Source organism: Brachyhypopomus gauderio, unplaced genomic scaffold (genome assembly GCF_052324685.1).
Source record: "Brachyhypopomus gauderio isolate BG-103 unplaced genomic scaffold, BGAUD_0.2 sc188, whole genome shotgun sequence".
NCBI lineage: Eukaryota > Metazoa > Chordata > Actinopteri > Gymnotiformes > Hypopomidae > Brachyhypopomus > Brachyhypopomus gauderio.
Window position 1 is genome coordinate 186,285 of NW_027507009.1, and position 23,188 is coordinate 209,472.

The 23,188-nt window shown below is 45.3% G+C and overlaps 1 protein-coding gene across 3 annotated transcripts in view; it reads right to left on the reverse strand.

Annotated features, from left to right (window-relative positions):
- Positions 1–284: 284 nt before the first annotated feature.
- Positions 285–23,188, reverse strand: part of LOC143502069 (RAS guanyl-releasing protein 2-like) — a 44,825-nt gene continuing 21,921 nt past the window's right edge. For 2 of the 3 annotated variants that reach the window (XM_076995253.1, XM_076995252.1), the window contains 13 exons: positions 22,974–23,105; positions 22,544–22,694; positions 22,268–22,441; positions 10,221–10,337; positions 8,435–8,716; positions 5,835–5,915; positions 5,614–5,736; positions 5,175–5,290; positions 4,504–4,645; positions 3,218–3,254; positions 2,289–2,447; positions 1,675–1,738; positions 285–1,530 (listed from right to left, as the gene is read on the reverse strand). In XM_076995253.1, coding sequence (XP_076851368.1) covers positions 1,680–1,738; positions 2,289–2,447; positions 3,218–3,254; positions 4,504–4,645; positions 5,175–5,290; positions 5,614–5,736; positions 5,835–5,915; positions 8,435–8,716; positions 10,221–10,337; positions 22,268–22,441; positions 22,544–22,694; positions 22,974–23,105 — 1,573 coding nt within the window. In that variant the 3' untranslated portion in view covers positions 285–1,530; positions 1,675–1,679. Of the gene's footprint in view, positions 1,531–1,674; positions 1,739–2,288; positions 2,448–3,217; positions 3,255–4,276; positions 4,646–5,174; positions 5,291–5,613; positions 5,737–5,834; positions 5,916–8,434; positions 8,717–10,220; positions 10,338–22,267; positions 22,442–22,543; positions 22,695–22,973; positions 23,106–23,188 lie in introns of those variants that run through there. The other variant, XR_013127074.1, reaches the window with a different exon arrangement.

Here is a 23,188-nt window from a genome sequence, read left to right on the forward strand (position 1 = left end):
GATGGGGAAGCTTTTCCCTCCGAGTGAAGGAGTGAAGGCTTTCTACCTCGCACAAATACACGCAACACGGGCCCATGTTTCCGATGCAGGGGTTCAAATCGGTAAAGCTTCGTAAGCAGGAGAAACATCGTCCAAACCTGCCAAGGTGGTAATGAATATCAACGCACCAGACAGATAAGGTGTGTGTGTGTGTGTGTGTGTGTGTGTGTGTGTGTGTGTGTGTGTGTGTGTGTGAGAGAGAGAGAGAGAGCAAAGAAACAACGTGACAGCCCAAGTAATTAAGTTGATAACTTCATTTCTAAAACAGAGTTACCTACTGTAGACTATAGAGCACAGAATAAGACAGTTAAAGGGTAACACACCACCTTAACATCACCACCGCAATACAACATCGCACAGCTTACAAGGTCTTCCCACGGGGACCAGAAACAGCAAGCTCAGGTAATACAGCAGTAGAAAAGTCTTTGTTGTGCATGCTAAAACAACAGGTAAAAAGACACAATATTGAGCACATTGACAAACAGTCTCAGTACACTTTGAATATGACAGCAAAGCCGTACATGTACACATACACAATATGCTTCATATATATATTTCTCATTATATTTAAAATGTTCTCATGGCAATACTATCTGGATCGTCTACATTCATATTTCAGTTATTGGAAGAGTTCAGAGTATTTCATGGACTATAGAAAAGACAAAAAAGTAAGATGATAGGCCGACGTCCAAAACGTCCTGGTCCAATGTTTTTCACTGACAAAAGTGTGTGTGTGTGTGTGTGTGTGTGTGTGTGTGTGTGTGTGTGTGTGTGTGTGTGTGTGTGTGTGTGTGTGTGTGTGTGTGTGTATAAGAGTCAATATTCTGCTAGCTAGTCACAAAGACAAGGTTCACGTCAGAAACACAAGCTCTGTAGAAACAACACCAGCCTTTGTTGATTTCAGCACCTTGGGGCTATTGGAATTAAATGTGCAATTAAAGGATTTTTAAAGGATTTCTTCCTCTGTGGTAGGCTACAGACACATTTAATTACTGACATCTTTCAGTAAAAACACAAACGAGAAAGCTGTTTGTATTCCGCTACTTAAACTGACTTTTAAAATGGAAGTATTTGAACTGAAATATAAAAACAACTGAAACAGAATTCTGTACAATAGTTCAAAGAAACAGAACACGAGTGCTGACTTTGTTGTGCACTTACAGTCTTCGTCCACAAGATGGCAGCATGCTTATGTCATACTAGACGATCTTACTATTCCTAGAGCAGGTAAAGAAGGGAGATCTAGTCCTTAAATAGAATTGAATATCACCAACACTCAGTTCGTTTTTTTTTGTTTAGTTTTTTTGTTTGTTTCTTTGTTTTTTTTTTCTTTCAGAATTACAGTATCAGGACGGCGGTTGATAAATCCTCGTTCCTGACCAAAGGGCTGGTCAGAATCACACGCCAGGCGAGCGTACCATCGGTGCGCTTGTCTCTGTTCGCACCATGAACGTTTCTTGGCCGTTTGATGATGACATACTGCCCACATCTCTGCAACCACATTAATAACACAGTCCAGTTAGCACGGAGCATGCAGCAGTTTTGAAATCACAACAGTAATATTTATGTCCTCTCTCAATAAACCATGCTGCTCTGTGGTGATGTGAGCGTGTAGCTGATGAGACTCCACGTTACCTTGGTTACAGGTGAACATCGAACATGGCCTCACTCGCAGCCTCCGTGTCCTCCTCTGTTATGACTAGAGGACAGAGTGAGATGGTCAGAGAGTGAGACGGTCAGAGTGTGAGGCGGTCAGAGTGTGAGACGGTCAGTGTGTGAGACGGTCAGAGAGTGAGACGGTCAGTGTGTGAGACGGTCAGAGTGTGAGACGGTCAGAGTGTGAGACGGTCAGAGTGTGAGAAGGTCGGAGAGTGAGACGGTCGGAGAGTGAGATGGTCAGAGTGTGAGCAGGATACACACACACACACACACACGCACATGTGCATACACACACACACACATATACAGACACATAAAGACACACATAGAGGCCTACACACACAAAGGATGAGGAGGCAATTAAACCTGAAGTTTTGACAGTTCCTGCAGGTCTGTGTGTGTGTGTGTGTGTGTGTGTGTGTGTGTGTGTGTGTGTGTGTGTGTGTGTGTGTGTGTGTGTGTGTGTGCGTGCGTGCGTGCGTGCGTGCGTGCGTGCGTGCGTGCGTGTGCGTGTGCGTGTGCGTGTGCGTGTGCGTGTGCGTGTGCGTGTGCGTGTGCGTGTGCGTGTGTGTGTGTGTGTGTGTGCGTACCCGTGCTCTGCAGGTTGGAGGGTGTGTTGGACGGTAGTGGGAAGCTGTAGGATCGTGCCTGTCGGAGGGGCGGAGTCTCGTGACTGATGCTCTTCGTCCTCTTGCGACACTCGACCACCAGACGTGAGCGACACGCCTTATGACAGTTCACACCACACACTGCAGTGACAACAGACAGGCGAACAAGGGAGCGAGGGATGAGAGAACAGAGTTAAACGGAGAGATTGGGGCAGAAAAGGAGAAGGGAGAGGTAGAGCATGACTAGAAGAGATTAAACATGGGGACCACAGTCTGTTTCCAACAGTACCAACACACTGTCCACACACCCACAGTACTAACACACTGTCCATGAACACACCCACCCACAGTAATAATATTGGCAACTCCTGTGGTGAAATGTCAGCATTATTCTTTCAAATGTCTTTCAACACACACACACACACACACACACACACACACACACACATGCTAAAACTGCTCCATAATATCTATTATGGGCTGAGAGATGCCTGTTTAGACAAGCCTGTCTCACACTACTTTAGCACTAATGGGGAAGTAAGACTTGCTTATTCTATACACAACACATCTACCCACAGGTCCCACACACACATGTGACAGCTAGAAACAAAAAGTTAGAAGAGAGTGAGAAGAAAGACAATGAACAGACTCCTTAATGAACAGACTCCTTAAAGAACAGACTCCTTAATAAACACTCCTTAAAGAACAGACTCCTTAATGAACAGACTCCTTAATGAACAGACTCCTTAAAGAACAGACTCCTTAATGAACAGACTCCTTAATGAACAGACTCCTTAATGAACAGACTTGGTAGATTTATGAAAGCTTTATGAATGACACGAATGGTTTTTTTCACATGGGTGTTGGAACATAGTTTCACTCTCAGCCAGAACTATGACATGGTTCCTCACCTTTACACTTGTATCCTTGCTTATAGATGCCCCATATCTAGAACAAAACACATAGGAAAACCAGTTTTGAAATCTCCATTGCAAAAATTAAGTGAAAGTGTTAATAAAAAGGAAGACAGAAAAGGGAAGATGGATGGAGAAATGGAGAGATGGAGAGGTAGAACAGTGCTGGGAGATGAAGGAGGAGGGAAAGAGGAGGTCAGGATCAAAAGCAAGAAGCAATCACAGCAGAACAATAGATGAAAAGACCAGAACGCACGCACACACACACACACACACACACACACACACACACACACACACACACACACACACACACACACACACACACACACACAGTCCTGCACTAGGGGCTGTAACCCCAACCTGCCTCCCAGGAACAACATTTGAGATCTCCGTCCAGAAGACTGCAGTCCTGGTACAATTAAAATACACAGGATATACTGCACAGGACCCTCAAGAGGACATGAGCTTGAGTGTGTGTGTGTGTGTGTGTGTGTGTGTGTGTGTGTGTGTGTGTGTGTGTGTGTGTGTGTGTGTGTGTGTGTGTGTGTGTGTGTGTGTGTGTGTGTGTGTGTGTGTGTGTGTGTGTGTGTGTGTGTGATAAATAGAGTTTTACAATCAATTAGCACTGGGAGTTAGTGTAGTTCTTAAAGTACAGGAATGATCTCTCACACACACACACACACACACACACACACACACACACACACAAACACACACACACACACACACACACACACACACACACACACATGCTGTCAGGCAAGGTTTAGGATAGACACCAGAAAGTGTGGGAGGGTGGGTTTCAAATCTGGGCACACAGTGTTCAAAACATCTTACTGGGCATGGTGCCATAATATAAGAGAGAGGGAGAGAGAAAAAGAGAGGGAGAGAGAGAGAGAGAGAGAGAGAGAGAGAGAGAGAGAGATAGAGAGGGAGTGAGAGAGAGGGAGACAGGGAGTGAAAGAGGGAAAGAGAAAAAGTCATTTTGAAAAGTGTTTGTCATTTTAAACTTTGTTATTTTAAGAATTTATATAATGCTGTTTACAGCATTACCCAAAACTGACTCTCTGATGCACCCTAGTGGAATAATGAGTAACTGCACCAGGACACCTGCTGGGCTCTCACTCCTGCAACCACATCATTGGTCTGGAACAAGCAGACGAGGTTAGGACCCTGCCATGTAATCCAGCACCATCACAGTACAGCCTTACACCACCAGCCATTCCTCCACCCAGCCAGTGCTCCACCCGTTTCTCCACAGGTGTAGCAGTAATACTCACAAACCCAGTGCAGTGATCACAGAAGGTGGGCCTCATGTAGGTGGTCTCCAGAAACGTGTGTAAGAATCCCATCTTACAGTTCAGCAGAGAGCTGGCATTCATGAAGTAGTCGATCATCTCTTCCCTGCTGATCCTCCCGTCCCTTAAGACACACACACACACACACACACACACACGTGTCACGTCTTACAGCTGGCACCAACTGGGATGCAGGACCGAGTGCAAATAAGGAAAAGTTAAATACAAAATTCTACAGTGTGGTACTGAGTGTAAAGAATGTGGTATTGAGTGTAAAGAAGGCGACACTGAGTGTAAAGAAGGTGGCATTGAGTGTAAAGAAGGTGGTAATGAGTGTAAAGAAGGTGGTAATGAGTGTAAAGAAGGTGGCAATGAGTGTAAAGAAGGTGGCATTGAGTGTAAAGAAGGTGGTAATGAGTGTAAAGAAGGTGGCACTGAGTGTAAAGAAGGTAGCATTGAGTGTAAAGAAGGTGGCAATGAGTGTAAAGAAGGTGGCACTGAGTGTAAAGAAGGTAGCATTGAGTGTAAAGAAGGTGGTACTGAGTGTAAAGAAGGTGGCGTTGAGTGTAAAGAAGGCAGAACTGAGTGAAAAGGAGGAAGTACTGATTGTAAAACTCAGGACTTTAACACAGCATCAGCTATACCACACTCACTGGTTTGTGTCCAACTCTCCAAACTTGCTAAGATAGGGGAAGTTATTCCTGATGATCTCAAATTCTTCACGGGAAATATGACCATCTCCATCGGTGTCAAAGTTCTTAAACACTGACTGTAGGCACAGAAACATTTGATACATTAGACTCCTCATGTAAACAGCTGAAGGTAGACAATTATTCTTTTCAGTGTGATTTCACGACTCTTGACAAACATCAAAAGAAATAGCAATAACTTGGGCAAAATGTCTATGTAGTGTTACATTAGTGAGTGTTCCCAAATTAACCCGCCCCCTAGTCCAACCCCGCCCCCTAGGCCAACCCCGCCCCATAGGCCAACCCCGCCCCCAGTCCAACCCCGCCCCCTAGTCCAACCCCGCCCTCCAGTCCAACCCCGCCCCATTGTCAACCCCACCCCATAAGAAAGATCTTCTCGTACATCAACCATCTTCTCGATGTGTTTGGTGATGATGGCTGGATCAGCTTTAGGTTTCACAGATGCCGCCCACTCATCAATCATTGACGGTCGTTTAGCAGATAGGCTGGGGGAGGGGCTTGAATTCTGATCAGCCAATCACAAATAAGAAAAGCACATTAGAACATTAATGGTGGTTGGACACCCAGGAGCAGCACGTGATTGGTCAGTGATGAGGAGCTCACTGATGATTTGGAGCTTCTCGGCTCCCTCTGTAGAGAGAGCTGGTAGATCTCGTCTTCTGTGTGATACTGGTCCAGTGAAACCTACCCAGCACACACACACACACACACACACACACACACACACACACACACACAAAATATGAATGTAAGTGTAATTCCAGGCCTTTCCAAGCTTGTGTGCTTTACATGCGCCTTTAACCCAGTTTACATGCGCCTTTATCCCAGTTTACATGCGCCTTTATTCCAGTTTACATGCGCCTTTATTCCAGTTTACATGCGCCTTTAACCCAGTTTACATGGGCCTTTAACCCAGTTTACATGCCCGTTTATCCCAGTTTACATGCGCCTTTATTCCAGTTTACATGCACCTTTAACCCAGTTTACATGGGCCTTTAACCCAGTTTACATGCCCGTTTATCCCAGTTTACATCCGCCTTTATTCCAGTTTACATGCACCTTTAACCCAGTTTACGTGCGCCTTTATCCCAGTTTACATGCGCCTTTATCCCAGTTTACATATACCTTTTTTTACATTTACATTTATGGCATTTGGCAGATGCCCTTATCCAGAGCGACTTGCATTTTTATCTCATTTTTATACAAGTGAGCAATTGAGGGTTAAGGGCCTTGCTCAGGGGCACCTCAGTCATGGCCCCAGGTCTGGGAATTGAACCCACGACCCTCTGGTCACAAGACCAGTACCTTTAACCCTATTTACATGTGCCTTTAATCTAGATTACATGTGCTTTTAATCCTGTTTACATGTGCCTTTAACCCAGTTTATATGTGTCTTTAACCCCATCTGCATGTGCCTTTAACCCAGTTTATATGTGCTTTTCATCTGGATTACATGTGCTTTAAATCCTGTTTACATGTGCCTTTAATCTGGATTACATGTGATTTTAATCCTGTTTACATGTGCCTTTAATCTGGATTACATGTGCTTTTATTCCTGTTTACATGTGCCTTTAATCTGGATTACATATGCTTTTAATCCTGTTTACATGTGCTTTTAATCCTGTTTACATGTGCCCTTAATCTGGATTACATGTGCTTTTAATCCTGTTTACATGTGCTTTTAATCCTGTTTACATGTGCCTTTAATCTGGATTACATGTGCTTTTAATCCTGTTTACATGTGCTTTTAATCCTGTTTACATGTGCCTTTAACCCAGTTTATATGTGCCTTTAATCTGGATTACATGTGCTTTTAATCCTGTTTACATGTGCCTTTAACCCAGTTTATATGTGCCTTTAATTTGGATTACATGTGCTTTTAATCCTGTTTACATATGCCTTTAATCTCGATTACATGTGCTTTTAATCCTGTTTACATGTGCCTCTAACCCAGTTTATATGTGCCTTTAATATGGATTACATGTGCTTTTAATCCTGTTTACATGTGCCTTTAATCTGGATTACATGTGCTTTTAATCCTGTTTACATGTGCCTTTAACCCAGTTTATATGTGCCTTTAATCCTGTTTACATGTGCCTTTAATCTGGATTACATGTGCCTTTAATCCTGTTTACATGTGTGCTTTTAATCTGGTGCAGCTGAGGCTAGAGGAATGTCCTTCACACAAGGGCTGTTCTTTACACATGGTGACATCCTCTTAACAGCCTTTAGTGTGTGTGTGTGTGTGTGTGTGTGTGTGTGTGTGTGTGTGTGTGTGTGTGGACACAGATAAAAGGCCTCCACAAGGTTTTTGTCAGGACAGAAAGAACAGAGGCACCAATGTTCCTGTGCTTATAACATTTATATCCTGTGTGTTCAGTCAAATTCATGAACGTTGCCATGATGGGTGGCACTTATCAGTCTTCCTGTGTGTGTGTGTGTGTGTGTGTTCACAAGCAGCATCCCTTAAAAATAAAGCGAGGAGCAGGAACTCGTGTGGACAGACGTCAGCTCATCAGAGGACATCAGGACGCCCTCGGTGGTTTTGTGTGTTTCACCTCACATTGACCTTACACCCTCAACTGTGTGTGTGTGTGTGTGTGTGTGTGTGTGTGTGTGTGTTCACAGCTTGTTTTTAAGACATTTTCACATTTTAAAGCTTTTCTAAATGCAGTATATATTTAGAATCATTACTCTCTGACATCCCCAGTAGACACAGTTAATATCTCCCATGAGCACCTGGGGCAGAAGGACCTCTGGGCAAGAGCTTCCTAAGAGAAACCAGATCTTCTCCTCTGTACACACACATACAAACACACATGTACACACACGCACATACATATTTACACCCACACACACACACACACACACACACACACACACACACACACACAAATGTACAAACATTTACACACACACGTAAATACACAGACACACACACACACACGTGTATACACACATGTGCATAAACATGTACACACACATTATGTATACATCCACATATATATACACATCACATATGCACACACAGGGTCTCACACACACATGCTCCACCTTACGTACACACTTATGCGCACACACGCACGGACATGTCTGTGTGCACTGACATGTCTGTGTGCACAGACGTACACACACACACACACACACACACAAACATGCGCATGCACACACCCCCTACAGGGCTGGCACCCAGCAGGCCTCACCGTCAGCAGGTTGAGGAGGTCCGTGTTGGCGTCTATTTTGGGCGGGTTGCTCTGGACCAGTGCCAGCTCTTGCAGGATGGCGTAGAGCTGCTGAGTCTTGGCCAAGTTGACCCGGGTTTTCTCCGGGTCGCTCCAGTCAGAAAGGGCCACGTGCACGGCGATGAGATCTTTCAGGTGCACGCCCAGGATTGGGAAACGGAACCCCACACACTCACAAAACCGGCGGCGGTACCGACTGTAGTTCCCACAGGACGTGACCAGCTCGACCAGATCGTTAAAGGTCTGAGACACGGGGGAAGAGATGGAGAGAGACATGACGTGGAGAAGGGACAAAGAAGTGGTGTAGATGATGGTGCAGGTGGGGTGGTGTTGGAGGTTGTGTGGTGTAGATGATGGTGGAGGTGTGGTGGTGATGGAGGTTGTGTGGTGTAGATGATGGTGGAGGTGTGATGGTGTTGGAGGTTGTGTGGTGTAGATGATGGTGGAGGTGTGGTGGTGATGGAGGTTGTGTGGTGTAGATGATGGTGGAGGTGGGGTGGTGATGGAGGTTGTGTGGTAGAGATGATGGTGAAGGTGTGGTGGTGATGGAGGTTGTGTGGTAGAGATGATGGTGAAGGTGTGGTGGTGATGGAGGTTGTGTGGTGTAGATGATGGTGGAGGTGTGGTGGTGATGGAGGTTGTGTGGTAGAGATGATGGTGAAGGTGTGGTGGTGATGGAGGTTGTGTGGTGTAGATGATGGTGGAGGTGTGGTGGTGATGGAGGTTGTGTGGTGTAGATGATGGTGGAGGTGTGGTGGTGATGGAGGTTGTGTGGTGTAGATGATGGTGGAGGTGTGGTGGTGTTGGCGGTTGTGTGGTAGAGATGATGGTGGAGGTGTGGTGGTGTTGGCGGTTGTGTGGTGTAGATGATGGTGAAGGTGTGGTGGTGATGGAGGTTGTGTGGTGTAGATGATGGTGGAGGTGTGGTGGTGATGGAGGTTGTGTGGTAGAGATGATGGTGGAGGTGTGGTGGTGATGGAGGTTGTGTGGTAGAGATGATGGTGGAGGTGTGGTGGTGATGGAGGTTGTGTGGTAGAGATGATGGTGAAGGTATGGTGGTGTTGGAGGTTGTGTGGTGTAGATGATGGTGGAGGTGTGGTGGTGTTGGAGGTTGTAGGGTGTAGATGATGGTGGAGGTGGGGTGGTGTTGGAGGTTGTAGGGTGTAGATGATGGTGGAGGTGGGGTGGTGTTGGAGGCTGTAGGGTGTAGATGATGGTGGAAGTGGGGTGGTGTTGGAGGTTGTGTGGTGTAGATGATGGTGGAGGTGTGGTGGTGATGGAGGTTGTGTGGTGTAGATGATGGTGGAGGTGTGGTGGTGATGGAGGTTGTGTGGTAGAGATGATGGTGAAGGTATGGTGGTGTTGGAGGTTGTGTGGTGTAGATGATGGTGGAGGTGTGGTGGTGATGGAGGTTGTGTGGTAGAGATGATGGTGGAGGTGTGGTGGTGTTGGCGGTTGTGTGGTGTAGATGATGGTGAAGGTGTGGTGGTGATGGAGGTTGTGTGGTGTAGATGATGGTGGAGGTGTGGTGGTGATGGAGGTTGTGTGGTAGAGATGATGGTGGAGGTGTGGTGGTGATGGAGGTTGTGTGGTAGAGATGATGGTGAAGGTGTGGTGGTGATGGAGGTTGTGTGGAGGAGATGATGGTGGTGTATGTAGTTAAGATGGTGGTGCTGTGTTGAAGGTTGTTTAATGGTTGTTGTGGAGTGGAGGAGAGGGTGGAGGAGGAGGTGAGTTTGGTCAGCACCTTGTGGGTGTCGTTGCTGACGTGGGCTTGTGTGTCTTTGAGACGAGAGATGGAGCTGTTGCTAAGACCCCCAACCACAGCCATCAGGGTGTTGAAGTTCTGTAGCTGTAGAAGTTTCTACAGAGAGAAAGAGGAGGGAAGGAGAGAGAGAGATGATAGGAGGGAAGGAAGGAGAGAGAGAGATGATAGGAGGGAAGGAAGGGGAGAGAGAGATGATAGGAGGGAAGGAGAGAGAGAGATGATAGGAGGGAAGGAGAGAGAGACCAAAAGAAGAAGACAAAAAGACAGAATGTTTCTAGAAATTTTTTCCAAAAAAAAAGAAATAAAATATATTAATGATAAAAATGCTAAGAATAAATATGGGTAATAATAGTAATGATAATAGTTAATATTATAATAGTAATTATTATTATTGATTATTATTATTATTATTCTTATTAATGTTATCATCATAAATGAATCAAAAGCTCCTCCATGTCATTTACATGAACAAAACTACACACAATTTGTGTTGAGTACATAGGTCAAAAAAATTATCCTAACCCTAAACCTCTATATGCAATTCCACTAAAAATTGAAACATCCTCACCAGGGGCCTCATTTATAAAGCGTGCGTACGCACAAAAACGGGTCTGAAATGTGCGCACGCAACATCTTGCGCAAAAACTGTGATTTATAAAAAAGTACGTGGCGTAAAAACGTGCGTAGTTTTAAGCAAACTCTAGAGCTGCCGTAAACCTGTAAAACATTGCGGAGAGAGAGAGATAGAGAGAGTGGGGAAATAGTGACATCATCTGGTTAAATAGAGAATTGCAAGTAAATGCGCAAACCATCCTCACGCATCAGTTAATCCCGAATAGATCAAGATTAAGAACAGAAGGACGCTACAATGACGTGCACACTCTGACACGCTCTGTTGTAGAACGCACCATCGGGCTGCTAAAAGGCCGATGGCGCTGTTTAGATGCATCAGGTGGGAGACTGCTTTACAACCCAGAAAAAGTCTGCCGGATAGTGAGAGCATGTGCCGTGCTACACAACATGGTACAGCAGAATGGTCTCCCCCTGATAATGACCGACCAACAAGCAAATGACCCTGAACCAGACCCACATGTTTACCCACCTGACGCACGTAATATTCAAGCAGTCAGACTGCGCGAAGACGTGATGCGTCGATTATAAATAATTGGAGAGAAACGCAAAGGTATTTTTTAACAAGTTCTTTTAATGTACTTGACATTTCAGACAGTATCCCCTTAATCTCTTTAAGCTCATTTGTTAAATTGTCAATTGCTGTAATTGTGTTTATAAAACAGCCTCAGTCAGAACACGACCTCCGCTTAAAGCACGTGGTGCACCGCTGGAGGCAACCGGGGCACCAGAGACACCGGGTTGGCAGTCTTCAGCTGAATGACTGCTGTCCACTCCCACAGTGGATAATTTGGATTATTGTGGATAATTTGTTTTTACCTGGTTCACCAGTGATGGGTTCATCAGCCAAGTCTGTATCGCCCTCCTTTTCAGTCACCATGCCACTTAACAGGGGTTCCTCAATTAAACATGCCATCCTCTCATGAAAAGGAGCCCAATTTCCTGGTTTTGAGCGCACGTACATTTTCACTCCAGATTCCACGCAAAGTTTTATAAATGAGGCCCAGGGGCCTCATGTACAAAGACTTGTGTGGATTTCTTACTAAAAATTGGCGTACGTACAAATCCAGAAAATGGCGTACCCATAAAAAAATCCAGATGTATCAAACTGTGCGTACGCCGGAATCCACGCACATTTCTTTTGTACATCCCAATCAACGTGGAATTGAGCGCACACGCTGACACGCCCCCCTATAAATATGCAAATTCATTTAAATTTGCCCTGCACCGGAGAAATTTGCTCTCTGATCTATCACAAACCATGTGTAAACGGGGAAAAAGAGGAAATTCACAGAATGTGAAAGTAGAGACGCTCCTGAATGAGGTAGAGGTGCGGAAAAAATGTTTGGCACGTTGTGGCATTACGGCAAAGCGCAAAAGGTCTGAGTGGGACAGCGTGTGTGAAGCTTTAAATGGTGTGGGGTCAGAACAACGCACACTGGCAGAATAATATAATGCACCTAAAAAATATCAGTGATGTGCTCACTAGCATCAGCGACTCAATAAAAGAATTGGTTAAAATTTGCGCTGCGCATTAATTTGTCCTGGCTCTGGGTTCGCTGGGTGCTCCACCACCTCCAACAATGGCACGGCATACCTGTGCGCAACATTGTGCAGGACCCCACATGCCCTCACAATACGACACACCTTCTCTGGCCGATACACGAGCATCCCCCGGTCCTGTCCAGGCAGCGCCACCGGCTTTTCAGCTGTCCAATCTCCCTCTCCACTACTGACCGGGTGTAAGAATGGAGAGAATTGTATCTCCGCTCCCGGTCAGTCTGTGGATTACGAAGGGTCATCAGCCACGTCTTGAGCACGTAGCTGCTGTTTCCTAAGTAATTTAACAATTACCCATGTTTAAAATGAATTATTCTAAGCTGGAAATGTCAAATGCTTTTATTTAAATGCTTACATTTTATTGCTTACCAAGAAGCCACCCGTCACGCACTCTGCTAGCTTGTAATCTTATCCCAACCATGCAGTTTGTAAGGATGTACTAATCATTGGGTTGATCCAGGCCAACGTGCCACTACATTAGTAAGGCACATTTTTGCATCACAGATTATTTGCACGTTTTTGGAATTAAAGTGCTTTCTATTCACATAAGCAAATTCCTCCTCAGATGATGCCTTCATAGAAATGTGTGTGCAATCGCTCCGATTACATTAGGGAAACCGGCTATCGCGCAAGTTGCGCTTTAATGTTTGCCTGGTCAACCGCTTCATATGGAAACTTTATATACCTAGCTGACATTCAGATGATCCCATCCAAAACAGCTGGCCTGGCCCGGCTCAAAGATGACTGGGATGTCCCCGACCGGGCTGCTAGTTCTCTTTGAAACGAGACAGTTGCCAGGAAGCCGAGCGTTGTCGCTGGTAATGCGCTACTCCTCGCGTTTCTCTCTCCAAAACTGGACCCAACTCAACACAAGAGGACAGTTCTTGGAAATCTGAAACGGCTTATAAGCCAGTCATCATCATGGGCTAAAGAATCATAATGGTCACGGAAAACTCACCAGATCTACATCTTCACCTCATCTACAGCTACACCATGTCTACTTCCTCACAAGGTCTACAGTTAACCCAGGTCTACATCCTCACCAGGTCTATATCCTCACCAAATCTACATCTTCACCTGATCTACATCTTCACCTGATCAACAGCTACACCAAGTTTACATCCTTGCAAGGTCTACAGTTACACCAGGTCTACAGCTGCACCAGGTCTATATCCTCACCAGGTCTACATCTTCACCAGGTCTACATCTTCACCAGGTCTACAGTTACATCAGGTCTACATCTTCACCAGATCTACAGCTACACCAGGTCTACAGCTACACCAGGTCTACAGCTGTACCAGGTATACATCCTCACAGGTCTATATCCTCACCAGATCTACATCTTCACCAGGTCTACATCCTCACCAGGTTTACAGTTACACCAGGTCTACATCCTCACCAGGTCTACAGTTACCCCAGGTCTACATCCACACCAGGTCTATATCTTCACCAGGTCTACAGCTACACTAGGTCTACATCCTCACCAGGTCTACAGCTACACCAGGCCTACATCCACACCAGGTCTACATCTTCACCAGGTCTACAGCTACACTAGGTCTACATCCTCACCAGGTCTACAGTTACACCAGGTCTACATCCACACCAGGTCTACATCTTCACCAGGTCTACAGCTACACTAGGTCTACATCCTCACCAGGTCTACAGCTACACCAGGCCTACATCCACACCAGGTCTACAGCTACACCAGGTCTACATCCTCACCAGGTTTACAGCTACACCAGGTCTACATCTTCACCAGGTTTACAGCTACACCAGGTCTACATCCTCACCAGGTTTACAGCTACACAGCTAATGTAATAAAGAGCATGATATGGAACCATAGACATTGTAGTGTGATCACACAATACATATCATCATATCGCAGTGCTCAAAGATCAGATATATAATCATTGGATGTATGTTTTTAATCAAACAATGAAGTAACTAATTTTCTGATCTTTAAATGCAATCTTTAGTCATTATGATGTTGTGTTAGTGATCCAGCAATAGAACCTCGCTCCCTGAAAATAGAACAAAGAGAGCCTCCCTGGATTCTAATGACACGTGGTGTTAGTGCCAAAGGGCCACAGCTGAAACCAGGTTTGGGTTTGGAGAAAAACAATGATTCAGAGAGACAATGAGTCAACGAGTCAATGAGTCATATAAAAATAATGCAGAATGAACAGGTTGAATAGATGAGGTTCAAGAGGTGAGTATGAGTGTAATGACAGAGGTGATTGTGGAGGGGGGGGTGATTAAGGGGGGAATAAGTGATGAGAGGGTGATAAAGGAGAGGTTTTAGTGAAGAGAGGGTGATAAACGAAGCCCAGCTGAATGCTAAACACTGAACACTCAACACTGAAGCTCAGTTGAACACTCAACACTGAAGCTCAGCTGATCACTCAACAATGAAGCCAAGCTAAACACTCTACACTGAACACTCAGCTCTAAGGCCCATCTGAACACGCAACTCTGAGCACTCAACACTGAACACTCAACAATGAAGCCCAGCTGAAAACTCAACACCGAACACTCAACACTGAAGCGCAGTGGAACACTCAACACTAAAGCCCAGCTGTACACTGTGTCTAAAGCCTAGCTGGGAGAAGTCTGAGACAGGTGTTCAGTCTTGATTTGAAAATCACTTCTGAGGTTCAGGGAGACTTGCTCGTATCTAAGAGCTGTATCAAAGCCTCTCCATTCTGAGTGCTGACCATACGCACCATCATCTACTGAGATCCTACTGATCTCTCAGACATGCTCAGATTATAGACACTAGAACTACCAAACCCTCGTCTTTAGACAGACTCCCTACTAGACTCCCAACTTATGTCAAATGACATAAGTCTCTTGCTCTCTTGGTAGGTGTGATAAGCCCTTCTTACCTCTAGTGTTATGTAAAAGAAGCGTGTGTCAGCTGTGGGTGGTTGCTGTTGACACACCTTTCAATACACACCTTTGGCTGCCTCATGAGACTGCAAGCTCTCTTGCAAGAAGTCTGCTCATATCAGGATATGTTTGAGATTTGATTTGTGAAAGGTTGAAATAATGTGAAATTGACACAAACATAATATTTGAATTTTAGTGGCATATAAGTGGCATTTTCATCAGTCAAAATAGCTCTGATTTTTTTTAACTTATTTGAAATAGTTTTTGTCTTTTGAAAAACTGCCACTAGGTAAAGATATGGTTACATAATTTTTTACAAAAAAATCCTCAGCTACTTGAAATAGAATAATATTCTTGAGCAATTTTAACTCATCAAGATGGTACTTTTTGCAGTGTGCCTCTTCCAAAAACACAACAGCCATAACCAGGAAACAAAAAGAGGAAGTTTAGGAAATCTCACACTGCAGAAAGTAGCATTTTCATTAGCCAAAATAGCTCTGATTTTTTTACCTTAATTGAAATAGTTTTTGTCTTTTGAAAAACTGCCACTATATGTGCCACTATATCCCATATGTGCAACACCAGAGTTTTTTCTTCTCCATTCCATCTGAGTCAATGGATCTACACAGTTGTCACGTAGGGCAACGCCCCTCTCGTAGCTGCCACTCTGGGTTCCCTTATGTCCGTGTTCCCTGCCTGTTCATCCCGCCCAGCTCGTTTGTCTTCGTGATTCCTCGTTTGTTACCACGCCCCTGTATTATCGTTCACACCTGTCCCTCGTTTTCTGTCCCATGTATATAAACCCCTGAGTCTCCCTTGTCCTTTGTCTGGTGTTTTGATATTTTGATATATTTTGGATGTTTAGCTGTTTCTGTGTTTATCGCTATACCTGACCGTTTATTTGTTCCCGTCTTTTGGTTTCCTGCTTGTTACTCGTGTTCCCCTGTTTTAGTTATGCCAGTATACGCCTGTTTTACTGACTGCCCTCCCGTTATCGACCCGGACTGGCTAAGTGACGACGAGTATGGTATTCCCTGCAATAAATCTCGCTCCTCTCAGCAATTGTGTCCGTCTCCTCGCTCCGTGGCGCAAGCCACGTTACAACAGTTCCCACTATCACCCACCCACCCCCCGTCTACCTGGAGACGGCTCCATATACATAACAAAGGACAGGCCTGGATGGCCTGGATGGCACCTCGTCTTTTGACGAGCTCTTGGTAACTGGTAGGGGAGTATGAAAATGCTTGTAGTCCTATTAAGAGGATAGATGACAAAATATTATATATCCTGGAGAGACATTGAGCAGAAGACAAAGTCTTTTTTACTGCACGAGTTCCATCACACCATGACACACACATACACACACACACACACACACACACGATACAATAATCATACATGGTACTATGTCAGAGCACAGTGGGAGGACTATGTAGAATGTGATTGTGTGTGTGTGTGTGTGTGTGTGTGTTCAGGCCATAGTAATGCCTTGTGAATGAAGCTCTATGGGGGACATCCTCTGCCCTTCAACCCAAACACACACACACACACACACACACACACACACACACACACACACACACACACACACACACACACACACACACAACCCAAAAATCAATCCTGCCCAAGCTGCTCAGATACACACACACACACACATCCATATACACTTATACACTCACACACACACACACCTATATACACTTATACACAGACACACACCAAAAATCAATCCAGCCCCAGCTGCTCCAGCACACACGCAAACACACACACACCCACCCACACACACACACACACAAACACCCACACACATGCATACATGCCCATACCACCTTTATTGTAGCCAAACATGAATTTATTATTTTTGCTAAGAACAAAGACTAAATTGTGTAAAACCACACAAGGCTTTCTGTGTGGGAGCCCATCGGTGTTCCTTCCTCCCCACATTCACCCCAGGTCCCCGGGAGAGACGGGGTGCACAGCGGGGGGTGTTTGGAGAGGAGAGGACCCGATAGAGGGGTAGGAGAGAGGGATCAGGAAGATGAGGCATAGGGGGTGAGGGCGTCCTGGGGCGGGGCTGCTACGGGACGCCCAACGGCCAAAAAACCTTTAGAGCCAGAAGCCGGCAGAGCACATCAATATTTTAACATCTCCGCACCTGTGGGAGAGCACAGAGCACACATACTACACACAGAACACACATACTACACACAGAACACACATACTACACACGTACTATACACAGAACACACATACTACACACCAATGATGTCAGTAACGCGTTACTCTAATCTTACAACTTTTTTCAGTAATGAGTAATATAACGCGTTACTATTTCCAGTCCAGTAATCAGATTAAAGTTACTTATCCAAATAACTGTGCATTACTATTTTTTATTTTACTTAGTAAAAAAATATATATTTCCTTTCTTCTTGGCTGAGTTAAACTTTTGCGTCTGACCGTAGTGCTTGACTCCGCACGTGAACCTGTGAGAGGGCGAGCACGTTCACGTCATTCTGTGCAGTGTTCCCCGTAATGATATGTGGTAGTGTAAAGAAACACCCCTCACAAACAGGGGAAGGAACATTTACCTGACGAATTTTAATGTTGCATTGTGTTCCAGGTTTGAAAAGTGCTGGAATTTTGGCTAACGTAGCCTACTTTAAAATGCTTGAAATTGTAATGGTATTTCGTTTCACAACAAATAGCTGTCTGACTGAATAGTTCGCTTGTATTATGTTTACAAATATATTTACAAATAATGCCGCGCAGTGACACAAACGTAATGTCAGGAGATACATTATTCAAATGTCAGGAGATACATTATTACTGTTAAAAATGCACTTCCAATAAAGTGAGTATTGAAAAAACTAATTTTGCTGCTGAATGTAACTACTAAAGCAGGGGTGCTCATTACGTCGATCGCGAAGGAAGTGTTGGTCGATCGCGAAGGAATGTGCGTAGATCGCGTCACATAAAATAGTAGTAGATGAATCGCACATCTGCACTGACGGTTGTATTTTGATTGACATTCACGGTAGCCAATCTGCAATCCACTCAACAAATTACGTACTACACACAGAACACACATACTACACACAGAACACACGTACTACACACAGAACACATGTACTACACATGTACTACACACAGAACACACACAGAAAACAGATACTACACACAGACTACACACAGAACACACTCGCACAAGCCCGCATTTCATCAGGGAGCCCATTCCACAGCATTGGACCTGCAACACAGAATGCTCTTTTCCCAGTGGAACATAACTTATAGGGCGGAACCACAGGCAAGTGTTGGCTTGAAGATCTAAGTGTACGCATCGGGGAGTATGGCTGGAGTAACCTACTTAAGTAGGAAGGAGCAAGGTCATGCAGGGATTTAAAAACCAACACTAGCAGTTTGTACTGGATGCGATACTACACTGGAAGCCAATGAAGGTGACACAGAACCGGAGTAATATGCTCCCAAGATCTTTTATGTGTAAGCACCCTCGCAGCTGAATTCTGCACATACTGCAGCTTGCTCAAGGCCCGCGCAGGGAGGCCATACAACAGAGCATTGGAGTAATCCAGTCGGCATGTGACAAACGCATGGATCAAGGTCTCAGCAGCAGCAAAAGAAAGGAAAGGGCGAATCCTAGAAATACTCCTAAGATGGAAGAAGGCTGACCTACATGTATTTTTAATGTGTGACTCAAAAGATAACGTAGAGTCAAACGTGACTCCGAGATTTCTTACCTCAGCAGAGGTAGAAACAACAAAACCCGGAATACTAACAGTAGTGTCACCAAGTCTCCTAACTGTAGTAGGAGAAGCAATTATGATGGCCTCAGATTTTCTATTGTTTAAACTCAGGAAGTTCTCCATCATCCGTGCCTTAACGTCCGTTAAGCAGCTCAACAAGGCAAGAGGAGGCAAGCTATGGGCAGGTTTGGTGTAGATATAAATCTGCACATCATCAGCATAGCAGTGAAACTGCAGCCCATGCTGCCTAATAATGTCCCCAAGAGGAAGCAGGTACAAAATGAAAAGCAGAGGTCCAAGCACTGAGCCCTGGGGGACTCCATGTGAAACGGAACAAATGTCAGATTTAAAACCTCCAATAGAAACAAACTGCTGCCTGTCAGAGAGATAAAAAGTGATCCATGCTAACGCAGTCGCAGTTATGCCAATCATATTTTTAAGCTAAGATAGCAATAGGCTATGGCACACTGTGTCAAATGCTGCAGTTAGGTCCAGTAAAATAAGCAAACTAAGCAGTCCCTGGTCAGCCGCCATAAACAAATCAATCACCACCCTGACAAGAGCAGTTTCAGTACTGTGATTTCTCCTAAAACCAGACTGAAAGACCTCAAGACCTCAGATCACAGGATTCAATATGTTCCTTTAACTGCGCAGCTACTGTTCGCTCCAGCAGTTTAGTGAGAAATGGGAGATTCGAAATGGGCCTATAGTTATCAAAATTCTCAGGATCTAAGCCAGGCCTCTTGAGAACTGGAGTGATGGCTGCCAGCTTCAAACATGCCGGAACCATTCCTGAGCTAAGTGAAGCATTAATGACCATAGTAATAAGAGGACAGACAGACGGAGAACAGGCTTTCACCCATTGTGTTGGCATGGGATCCAGTTGACATGTCGTTGCCCTAGAGGTCATAACAAGCTCTGCAACAAACTGCTGATCTACCGCATCAAAAGCAGTAAAATAACTGCTACTGGACTGCGAGAATGGTCGAGATGTATCCAACACATTCACAGTAGGCTGAAACTGTGAGTATACTGTGTCTATTTTATGATCCATAAAACGAGAACAACGTTCAAGCGACACACGTACTACACACAGAACTCACACAGAACACACGTACCACACACAGATCACGTGAAGGTCACCCCAGCTGGAGGAAAGTTCTAATATCTGTCCAGATAGCTGGAGTTACTGGCGAATTTACGAAGAGCGTTGGCTTGTACCCCCGCACTTAAGAGGAGGAAACAGTAATGAGACACATATCCTGTGAGAGCTAGGGGGGTGGAGAGTGTAGATATCCTTATGTGACTCACGCCTCCTCTGACATGACACTGCACAACAGGTGAGAACAGCCAGGTCGTGCAGGGGTCAGCGCCCCGGTGGCTCTAACCGTGTTCATCTCACACCATCCCCACCAGAGCGGCGCTGTCACACTAAAACACTGATTTGTAGATTTGTTCTTATCTGAGACTGTGACCTTTCTGAAAAGAGAGATATTCCAGTCCATGTAGCTAAAGCGCGCAGTAAAACATTTTTATAAAGATCAGGCAGGTCTTGTTCTCTCTGCGTCCTACTCCAATGCCAGATCGCGGCGCCCTCTTCCTTCCTGGGGGTATGTAACATGATGTCTCTGTCAAATTCCAGAATGACAGCAGTAATTTTTCATGTCTGTAACAGACTGGATCCACACAGAGATCACATTCTGGTTCACAGCAGTCAGTTAGAAACCTGGGCAGCTACTAAAATGAAGCATTTCTAAAAAGGGCTGAAACCTGGCGTTTCACACAGTGGTTTATTCAGGCACTGGGCGCTGTGACGTGATTGGACACGACCGAAAGGGAAACAATTCAGATAAAACAAGAAGTGGAAGAGCCAAGAGAGAACCAGTCAACACGATGTACAAGAGGAGTGTTTAACATATTTTAAAATGTACCATCGTTAAATGTTGAGGTAGCTGAACATAATATAATAATAATATAAGGTTACTGTTCGGTTGTGTTACCACCACTGCATCCCAGACAGCAGGTTTAGTACGATAGAAGCACAGATGTTTTTTTAACTTACAGTGTTGTTAAGTAGTCTAACCTCCATTTACATGCCCACAGCCTCCATCTACATACCTACAGCCTCCATCTACATAGCCACAGCCTCCATCTACATACCCACAGCCTCCATCTACATACCCACAGCCTCCATCTACATGACTACAGCCTCCATCTACATGACTACAGCCTCCATCTACATACCTACAGCCTCCATTTACATGCCCACAGCCTCCATCTACATACCTACAGCCTCCATCTCCATGCCCACAGCCTCCATCTACATACCTACAGCCTCCATCTACATGACTACAGCCTCCATCTACCTGACTACAGCCTCCATCTACATGCCCACAGCCTCCATCTACATACCTACAGCCTCCATCTACATGACTACAGCCTCCATCTACATACCTACAGCCTCCATCTACCTGACTACAGCCTCCATCTACATGCCCACAGCCTCCATCTACATACCTACAGCCTCCATCTACATGACTACAGCCTCCATCTACATACCTACAGCCTCCATCTACATACCTACATCCTCCATCTACATGACTACAGCCTCCATCTACATGACTACAGCCCCCATCTACATACCTACAGCCTCCATCTCCATGCCCACAGCCTCCATCCACATACCTACAGCCTCCATCTACATACCTACAGCCTCCATCTCCATGCCCACAGCCTCCATCTACATGACTACAGCCTCCATCTACATACCTACAGCCTCCATCTACATGACTACAGCCTCCATCTACATGACTACAGTCTCCATCTACATGCCCACAGCCTCCATCTACACGCCCACAGCCTTCAACTACATACCTACAACCTCCATCTACATACCTACAACCTCCATCTGCATGACTACAACCTCCATCTACATGACTACACGCACACACACACACACACACACACACACACACACACTCCCACACTCCCCCCCCACACACACACACACACTCCCACACTCCCCCCCCCCACACACACACACCCACCCACACTCCCCCCCCCACACACACACCCACCCACCCACACACACACACCCACCCACACTCCCCCCCCCACACACACACACCCACCCACCCACACACACAGGTCCTCAGCGAGCTGGTTTTGGCATGCACGACAGACCTGTGCCACGCAGACGAAGTGTGTGAGGACGGCGGCCCGCTGCTGGGGGGTGGGCTTGGTGAGCACCATGAGCTGGATCCAGCGGGACACACTGTTGAAGAGGGAGATGAAGCGCTCCAGGATGGGGTTGTCCACAGTGCAGCCATGCATCACAAAACTGTGGTAGTCCTGGAACTACAGCACCACACACACACACACGCATATTTACACACACACAAACACACACATACACTCACACACACTCACACACACAAACTTTTACACACACTCACACACCAGGATCTTGCAGAAGGACTTGTACTCCAAGTAGGTTAGGTGGTCGGCGAGTTCAGAGGAGTCCAGATGATCAAAAAGCAGAGACATCTTCCTCTTCTTCGACAGGGATGGGACTCGCTGAGTTACCTGCCGTTTCCACTTATACGATGGCCTGCGAGGGACAAAAAGTACTCAAAGAAATGTAAAAAACCCACTACAATAAAACAACGCTAAAGGTTCAATTCTACTTGAGTCTATGTATAATTTTGGGAGGGATTGATTGTACTGGTTTTCACATGATAATGTGTGTGTTTTGTGTGTATGCTTTTAATTGTGTGTGTATGTGTGTGTGTGTGTGTGTGTGTGTGTGTGTGTGTGTGTGTGTGTGTGTGTGTGTGTGTGTGTGTGTGTACGTGTGTGTGTGTGTGTGTACGTGTGTGAGCACACTTACACACTCTCTACATCAATAAGTTGGCTCTCTCTCTCATTGCCTTCTGTGTTGAGCTGTTCCCTGAGATCTCTAATCTGTTCAGCTAAAGCTGGATTGAGATTGAACTCTGCAGGAAACTCTGAGATCCAGAATCTACAGAAGGAGAGAGAGAAAAGAGAGAGAGAGAGAGAATTGGAATATATGTACTAAGCTTCAAAGCTGTGGTGCAAACAATA